At 40.1% G+C, this 9,775-nt stretch overlaps 1 protein-coding gene across 1 annotated transcript in view; it reads right to left on the bottom strand.

The window, feature by feature from the left end:
• Nucleotides 1-248: 248 nt before the first annotated feature.
• peli3 (pellino E3 ubiquitin protein ligase family member 3) overlaps nucleotides 249-9,775 on the bottom strand; it is a 38,633-nt gene continuing 29,106 nt past the window's right edge. The window contains exons 5-7 of the mRNA XM_008303106.1: nucleotides 7,014-7,238; nucleotides 2,870-3,058; nucleotides 249-1,077 (exon numbers count right to left, since the gene is read on the bottom strand). Coding sequence (XP_008301328.1) covers nucleotides 478-1,077; nucleotides 2,870-3,058; nucleotides 7,014-7,238 — 1,014 coding nt within the window. The 3' untranslated portion in view covers nucleotides 249-477. The remainder of the gene's footprint in view (nucleotides 1,078-2,869; nucleotides 3,059-7,013; nucleotides 7,239-9,775) is intronic.

The raw sequence follows: 9,775 nt of genomic DNA, 5'->3' as shown, positions 1-9,775 counted from the left end.
GTCTGACTAACCTCAGGTTTGGTTTCCAGCCTATCTTTTTCCTTTTAGAGATCATACCATGCTGTCAAATCTTACCAATTTGGTGAGCGCCATGTATTTACCATAACTGTCGAAATTGTTCAAAAGCTTCATAACTATACAACACTGATTGACCAGCTACATAGAGACCTGTAGCTGACACATAGATCAGCTGGAATGCGAAGACTTAGCACGTACTTAGAGGAGAACAAAAGATAACTAAAGACATGTTCATTTCAACACAATTTATTTACATACTCTCCATACACCTCATATTCCATGTGAAGCCTTGGCATCTACTATTGCATGTTGCTTTCAGTTCATCATGTCAAGGGTCCCTTTCCTGTATTTGTCATCAGTGCGTTCACATTTCTGTTCTGGCACACAGTCTTTAGTCAGCAGGTCGTCCTTTGTCTGATCCATCAATACTTTGCTCTGAATGGCTCCCAGATCTAGGCTTCAGTCGACGGGGCCCTGGAAGATGAGTTTGATGTGGCCCTGTTCCCCTGTCAACCAGGTACCACAGAAGGGGCAGGCAGCGTGGAAGGCATGGGTGCCGTGGGGTAATGGGATCTGGCTCCACCCCACCACTGTCTTTTCTGAGCATACGTGGCCACAGGGACAGAAAGCATGAGTGGGTGGCCCAGCATCCAGGTACAATCCGCCCTCACAGCCCAACCACAATGGGACATAGGGGCCCACTCTCCGGCACATGGGGCACTCCCTCTCCCCGGTGCTGGCTGGTGCTGTGCCTCCAGGGCCGGCAGGACCCTTCTCCTTCCGGTAGCCCCAGTTGTGGTAGCCGTGTACATGCCCACAGTTGACATAAACCCAGGGCTGCTTCTTGTCGACAATCTCACGCTGGGCCAGGCTGGGGAAAGCCAGGGTGTTAAAGCCCACGGGACACTGGGGCCGAGCAGCGTTCAGCTCTTGCCGAAGGGACTCCAGCTGTTTGAGGGTAGGGGTGTGGCGCAATCCGGCAGGAGTCCTCCACAGCAGGGTAGCCCCACAAAGATCAATCAGAGAACCGTCCTGGAGGGTGTTTGACTCATTTTCAACCTTAAAAAAAAACAGAAGGAGAGGTAGCAGAGGGGGAAACAGGGAGAGAGAAAAACTTAATTGTCACAGAAGGGATATACTGATCTGGTCTTTCCTCTTCCAATATTCATCAAGTCATTATCTGTAAAATTGATGGTTTGTTATAGGGCATACTAGTAGGATTTGTTAAGCTAGTAACAGCTCTGTAGGGGACTGGTACACTCTGTACTATGGATCTTGCGGCAATCCCTTCTATGCCACCACTTGATGGCACTGTGAGCAGCTAGTTTTGGTTCAGACAATTGCAACCAATCAGTTCTAGCTTGCTTCTGTCAAACTACAATGATAAGTGGCACAAATAGTACAGTTAATGAAAGAATGATTACAGTGTAAAGTATCTTCAAAAAGAACAATCAGTAGATGTGTTTCTATTAATTTCTTGGTAAAGAAAAAGTCAGCAAAATTTTTACATTTCTTGCCACTACATTACCACATATACATTTTCAAGAAGACAAGTACCTCTGGTGCTTCCAACATGGATGTTTTCTTTAGTTTTCACTGCATCTCTTTTTCAACCTTAACCTCTTCCTGTGATATTTGTATTTTTCTTAGTTTTTTTAGTGTTTGCAAACTAAAAATATCAATGTCAACACATGAATTGTTGAAATGTGATGTCTGATTGATATCTATCTTGCCTTCACACCATGTTGTCTCACTTCCATGTACTGTGGGATGTGCAGATCTGTCTGATTTGTGGTCACTTGTTCAGTGTTGCAGTGTTGTTTTTCAACACCTAGAGATACCTGCTGCTTATGGAGGTGTTCTTCTTACAGCTCAGCTTGTGAGGCTGTAAGAGGAAGTCAACAGTCCTTGTTTCAGTAGATCTTTGACTTCATGACTTCCCTGAAATTGTTTAGTGTAAATTTATAGATGACAGTGCATTAGTGAAGCAGCCCACAAGAATGACGTTTCATCCCTAATTCATGTGAGCTGGTACACAGCCAACAACTTGAAGTTTCCAAAACAAAGGAAGTCGTGGTGAACTATAAGAGGCATTGTGGCTGTCAACCTTTGGTCATAAATGGTCAGGATATTCAGACCTATTTCCTCAGCAGCACTGAGAAAATAGCTCAGTAGCACTGAGGAAATAGTTTAGTGAAGATTTCTCCCAGCTAAAAACATCTGCTAAAAATGTTTGAAGAAGATAAGCAGCAAATAAATTATTATTGAGATAGCGCTATTGCAGGTATCACCTGAGGTCATAACAGGAAATGCCGAGATAAAGTCCACAAAGACTAACTGTAACTACATCTACATTACACTATCTGAAGTTGAGAGAATCTGAGAAAATCAACAGAAATACAGTTTACTGAATGATCTTTTATACTGCAAGATTATAGAAAAAGTAAGAGATGGCCCCCAACTAGATCCCACTTAAATTCTGTTCAGTGTCCTCCTGCGTTCTGTGGTCAACTTATCTGACGTTGTATTTTATTTTTTTTACTATGTGAGGAGTGTTTGGTTTTTGTTCACTTGTGAGACATCATTTTATTGTAATTGGTGCCACAGAAAAATGACAAGGGAAGCAAAAATGATTAGAAAGAAGAACGTTTTTAAATAAACATACACACATGTATCTATGTATTTATGCGTATGTTTGTAGGTATGTACTGTATGTATGTGAATGTGATGAACCAATATTCACAAGAAAGCTCTGCAGCATCAAGTTCTTGGCTCAAATCAAGGTCTCAACACTGATGACCATATGAAGCTAACATAGGACTAATTTTCCCATGAGTCTCCTTCATCTTACCAGTTTTCCCCTCTGTTGGGCTGAGCGGGTCTCCCTCAGGGCAAAGACATTGCCACAGACTGAGATTTCCCTCCAGACGCCTGGAGCTGGCTCAGACACAAACTCTCCTGCCGGGTGCATCACCAGCACACCGTTGGTAGTCAGGCCGTCCATCAAGCCATCCGATGTCCTCCATTTGGCAGCCCGTTCCTAGGAGACCCCCACATGGACACACACAGAGCAGGAAGATATAAAGGTTAGAGGAATGATGGGGAGGCACGGAGGGATGATAGTGGAGGTGGATGTCAGAGGTGGCTGGTGAGAAAAACAGCCAACGTTGCTTTTCTCTGCTGCTATATTTAGCTCAGTACAGAATGACTACTGTACTGACTAATGCACAGAGATGCACCCACGCCTAAGAATAAACCTTTCCCTGAGAGAAAGAAAGAATATATTATCAACACAAATCAGCTCTAACAGAATGAAACAGCACATTTCTGGCATGCGTAGCTCAAGACGCTATTGATGGGTACGGCACAAAAACGGAGCCTGGAGAATTTGTTCTATAAACACTTAATTGAGAGCAACTGGAGAAAATAATCACTTCATTGGAAGAATTATGTCTTAGTGTGCAAAGAACCAAACAGTTTTATTTTATGTAAGCACACTTAAAGCTGTATTTGCACACCTTCATGTGTGCTGTGAAAGTCCTAAATTGCACTGATCTACAGTGAATTATGGCATCAAATGTAGATTAGCTGGTAAACATCGGGGCATTTAGCAGCTAGATATCTTTCAAATTCAAATTCAATTCAATTCAAAGGGATTTATTGTCATTTCCACCACATACAGCTGTACAGTACACAGTGAAATGAGACAGCGTTTCCCAGATCCAGAGCTAAAGTGGTAGTGCTTTTAACAGTAGTTTGGTGGCAACCAAACCAGAGCTTCAAATGAGAATTAATATTGGAATTCAGACATTCATATTCATCAGCTTGACACAAACACATGTGGCTTACATATTTAAATGGATGTTTAAACTGGCAGTACAATAACATGTTTGGCACATTACCTTTGACCCCAAGTAGCCAAAAGCCAAGTGAAGTTAGAGAAATGAGCCTAAACTTATTACCGCAGACTAAATACTGAAAGACAAGGGATATCATAGTCATAACATTCATGTTTTTGTCCAGCATACTTGCGTTAATTCTTCCAATATCTCTTGATATTGGAACCTTGTACCAAATATGCCACAATAGGTGCATCTCCATCCATGTGTTTCATGCACGTTTCCAGAAATATTGCAAAATCTGTTTTTACTCATGGCTGAGGTGGAAAGGTTGCTGCATCAATAAAAGCAAAATGCGACAAACTGCTATGCAACCAGACTGTATAAATAAATGATGGCATGAATGAAGCATAAACTTCAGCATCCACTAAAGCATCTGCTGCACGCTAGAGACAAATAATAACATCAGATGTGTAAGGAGCAATGAAGAAAATGTAACCTTCCTCACATTAATACATGAAACACAGGAAAATGCTACATGTCCTTCATGTTTCTAATTTTTTTTTTCCATTTATGGTTTGACAAGAGCTGTTTTGATTATCGAAAGTCTAAGGGCACTGGACACTGGACACTAGCTGTTTATCTAACCAATCAACTCTGAATGTTCGGATGGACACAAATAATAATTCAATTAATTAGCAATCTCTTTTGTTAATTTTTAAAAAATAATTATTTCTGCTATATTTGGATGAGAACCAAAATGGTCTGTCAAAGATGTCCTCTGTAAATAACATAATAATAATATATTAAAAGATAATACTGTAATAATTATAATATGGCAAATGGTCTGTTCAGTCAAATGTGATTCAGGATGACTAACACTCTTTTAGAGTTGAACTTGACTTTGTTGTAGGAGCTAGTACAGTGATATTGTTGGCCACAGGTGTGGGTTTGGATAGGATTCGAAAAAATCTTTGTTTATGTCTAAATAAGAGCATGGGGATTGACTAAAAAACTGTACCACGTTTTTTGCCTCCTGATATGAAATTGGGAGGGCTGATTTCACTCTGAATGTACATATCTAATGTACGTTGCTTAAAACAATAAACAGTATCAAACACTCATTCTGTCATAAGAAAAATCTCAGGAATTGTTTCTTTAGGGTCTTCCCACTAATGGACATTATCTCAATGACACAATAACAGTCTAATCTGTGTCATATCCATAGTACAGTTAAAATGCTAACCATGGAGCCTGATTGTGTAAAAAAGGACAATATTTGTTCCATATATTAGTCTAAATGTGATCCTGATGGCTGGGGGAGTTATCCAGGCTTCAGTCGTGATGTGGATGTGTGTGTGTTTGGTGTGTGTGTGTGTGTGCTGCTGACGTTATCTCTCTGCTGGCCTAGTTGTCGGGGGTCCTGATGAATCTTGCATGGGATGAAGTCATGCTGTCATGAAAAAGGGTTATTATTGGTTTGCATGGGTTTGTGCACCTAGATGTCACGTTTTAGACCGCCCCAGCCAAAAGGCTTCTGCTCTGGTTCCTGAGCTTTTACATTTCAGAATACATAAAAGAAGAGTCTGTAACTACAGTACAGTGCTTCTATGCATGCTACAATCTGGTATATGTGTACATACACACATTTTACACATATGCACTAGGCAACATGATGGCATCTTACAGACAACCTCCTTTAGGTTTGGTTACAAACAGAGAAAAATAAGTAAAAGCAGTGTGAATACAGTACATCTTTTACTCTTCAAGCACATGTGATTCATTTGTGTTGTGGGCATCCATACAAGGATTTGCGTGGGTCCTTGCAGATTTGGGCAAAATGTATGACGCATGGACCCTCATGTTCACAATGATCCGGAACCTTAAAGCCTTACTTCCTAAATTTGCATTAGACATACAGTTAAGCAGAGCCTAGATGTGAAATGATATAATAAATATAAACATACACTGCATAGATGACAGCCAGAGCATATGCAGTAGTGATGGGGGTGGAGATACAGTATTGAGTGCCTGCCTTCTGCCCATCCCAAATATGAACACACACCCCTTGAACATCACATAGCACAACCACTGCAATCCAGAGTGCCTTGGATAAAAATGGTAAATAACTACTGGGTATTAGGCTAGCTAATTATACTTATTTTTTTTCTCATTTTTTCCTCATCGGTTACGATAATATTTTACCCAAAGTAAACGCTGAGATCTCAGAGTGTAGCGCTAAAAATAGGTCCAGTAGGGCAAGCAATGGGCAACAACTTGTAAACTAGTAAACTGTTGAAACTGTCAGATTTGTGTCTTGTTTTTACACAGCATAAGGAAACAAACCATCTTCCACACAAACCGTTTGCATCTAAAGGTTAATAAATAAAATTATCGATCCGTCTTGAAGATAAAATACTGATATTAGACATATTCTTTTTTTAATTAATATTTAAACAACGTGCCAGTGATTTTTTTGTGCTGTGATGCACCTGTGTAGTTTATCTGTTTTTTGACTTGATATTAATTGTTGCATTTCTGGTCAGCTGTTGAACGAAGTTTGTCATGTACGTCTCCTTTATTTTTTAGGATTACCCCTCCACAGTGGAGCCAACAGCAATGTTACTTTCCTTTTCAGACATGGCAAGCCATAAATACACAAAGCTGATAGGAATTATAGCAAAACTAGAAAAGTGTAAAGCATTTGATCACACACTACTTATACAGTGCTTGTGGTGTACAGTGCTTCTATAATATTTTATCATATGTAACCTGTTTACTGACCACGCTTGCATTTCTCTAACACCGTAGCATGACATAAGCATTATATATATATATGGACATGCAACCAGAAGCAGCTCATAACTACAAAGTACTGTCATAGCATAGAAGTAACACAACAAGAAAGCATCTTCCGTAAAGAAGACACACACACACATACATGCACAGACACACACACACACGCACACACAGCAGTAAACACTCTCCCATGTTTCTTCCAGCCAGGTCACGTGCACTGACATCAGTCCTTACAGCTATGATGTCACACGTGGGTGGCACAACCCTGCTGTTGCTCTCACCATGGTTGCCATGGTAACCAGTCCCCATGTACTTTACCAGGAGAAGCCTGGGATCCATGAGGGAGAGAACACTCACCCCAAGGAAGATGTTCTTAGAAGAGTCAAAGCCAGCGGCATAGATGCGGGCTGTGTAGGGAGCACTGCGTTCGCACATGATGCGGCAGGCGTAGCGGGAGATGGTGCTCTGGGCCGACTGGCCTGCGCCTCCACCCTCCCCCGCTGCACCTCCACCCTGACCACCGCTGCTGCCTGCTGTGTCCGTCACCACAAAGTCAATCATGCTCTCTGTAGATCGGCCAATCTAAGAGAACCAAGACAGAGAGAGAGAGATCACAGTCATCATCATACAGCCAAGTTACAATCTCACTGTGGATTTTGCAGAGGGGAGTGGGTGGCCTGGTTGTGTATAAGCATTTGTGTGTTAAGTATGTCAGCCATTGTTAACACATAAAAAAGCCCTCTGTAATGCCAGGATTGCACATGATTCATCATTAAAAGAAGACATCAAGAAGAGCTCCAGATTTCTTTTCAGTACTGTAGCCAGGCTGATAAACAGTCACATCTCTGTTGAGCCTTGTGCTTCTTTAGCTCTCAGTAATGACTTCATGAGCTTCTTTGCTAGTAAAATCATAGCAATTAGTGAAAAAATCCATCACATCCTTCCAACAACTGTCACAGATGTGTTATCAAATACAGTGGCTTTAGAATTGGCTGTAAGACTACTTCACACAGATGAAGACTGTTTCTCTCTGAGCTAACATCAACAGTTGCTTCATCTAAACCATCAACACATCCCTTAGACTCCATCCCAACTAGACTTCTCAAGGATGTTTACTCTTAATTAACACTTCCTTATTCGATCTTATCAGTCTGTCGTCTGTCCTTATTAATAGACTATGTTCTGCAGGCTTTTAGGTTGCTGTAATTAAACCTGTACTCAAAAAGCCTACTGTTGATCAAGGCATTTTAGCATGCTATAGACCTATATCCAATGTCCTCCTTATTTCTAAAATCCTTAAAAAAAAAAGCTTTTGCTTTGTAAATCAACTTTGTTACCATTTGCACAGGAATGGTTTTTCTTGGTTTCTCGTTTTATTCCTTCTTCCTCTTCTTTTTTTTTTTTTTTGAGATTGGTGACAAACAGTGAAAGTCACCAACGATCTTCCGATAGTCTCAGGCACGTCTCTATATGTGTCCTGCTAGATCTCACTGCTGCATTTGATACAATTGATAACAATCTTTTACTACATAGACTAAAACATGCTATTTTGATTAAAGGAACAACTTTAGGCTGGTTAACATAATATTTATCAGATGGATCCCAATTTGTTCAGGCCAAACGCAAGAGTTAGTTATGGCATTTCACAGGGTTCTGTGCTTGGACTTTGTACTTTGCTCTTCTGAGGCAATATTATGAGGAAACAGGGCATGAAGTTTTATTATGCACAAGACCTAGCTTGGCAACCTTTGAAAAGGTTTGTCCTATGACAGCTTCCACAGTGGCTAAATTTAACCCTTAATATAATCAAACTGGGTGTGTTATATTTACGAAAAAAAAAAAGTCTGCAAAGTTTGAATAAGGAAATGAGCTATAGAGACCAAAACTGTTTTTTTGTACCAGTGTAAACAGGTTTATTTCTACTGCTAGTTTTATATGGGGATTGCCTACTTTTGATCCATCCTCAAGTGGCTATTTGGAGAACTGGTGGCGGTGTAGGCTTCATTTTTAAGCCCAACAGGTTGCCACTTGCATTTCAGTCACTTGGAAAAACCTATATAGTCTACATTGTGAGTGACTACAAAAAAAGTGCCAGCATTTGTTCATTGGTACTACTGTCTGCCACAAAGAAGGTCCTTGTGAACTTTGCAGACCCTGTACCATGAGCTATTCAGGGACTTTGTTGTTGAAAAGAGAGATGAGCTGTTGAAACTTTAAAATGTCATTTGTCACAAAAATAACAACTAAATTGCAATCCTTTTTTCTGTATTATTATTGCAAAGTAAAAATGTCAGTGACAGATACTTCACTACCAGTAAAAATAAGAGAGACAAGTGTTTTGTAATGCAATGTGACCCTTAACACAGCAGACAGAGGCAGACAGACACACATGGATAGAGTCGAGTGGAACCCTGTTAAGTCTGTGTGCTGAAATCACATCTTTTTGTGGATCTTCTTGATGCTGAGAGAAGGTGGTTAGAAAACAACTGTGAGCTGCTGAGAGCAGACAGGTCTGACTCATCTTCTCACATATATTCTACCACCTCTGTCTTTTGTCTTTCCTTCTTCATGACGTGGCATTCTTGAATCGTGCTAACATATTTCCTCTGTACTCACTGAGAGGTGTACCTGTGTATTATTTTGTTCTTGGACTCTGCAGAGCTGACAGAATCACTTACTATTTGACTGTATATACAAATTTAAAAGATGTCTTAAAGAGAAAGTATTTTAGTATGTTGTGTTGTAGTAAAATAATCTGAAGGATCAGTCAAGAAGTGGCTAGTTAAGCCTAGATCAGGAGAAAGAGCAGTCTGGTAACAAAAACAAACAAAAACAAATAATTAAAAAATACAGCTACATTAAAAACTTTCAAATCATTCTCTATTTCTAATATTTCTAAAGTGTATCTAATTTCTTTAATCTGGAAAGAAATGTAATAGTGTTTGTTTAGTAGGACTTGTTTTCAAAAAGTTCACATGCAGGTATGCTAGCTTGAATTAGCGCGATCCCTACATACAATGGACCTTTTAAAACCATCATGATTTAGTAATAAGTTAAAGATAAATTAGATAAATTAGGCCATTTTTCACTGCATGAATTTAAAAGTCATTTTAGGGCGA

This window comes from Stegastes partitus, unplaced genomic scaffold, assembly GCF_000690725.1.
Source record: "Stegastes partitus isolate 25-593 unplaced genomic scaffold, Stegastes_partitus-1.0.2 Scaffold1937, whole genome shotgun sequence".
In the NCBI taxonomy this organism is placed as follows: domain Eukaryota; kingdom Metazoa; phylum Chordata; class Actinopteri; family Pomacentridae; genus Stegastes; species Stegastes partitus.
The sequence above is the reverse complement of the archived record's forward strand: the minus strand, read 5'-3'. Positions and strand labels throughout refer to the sequence as shown.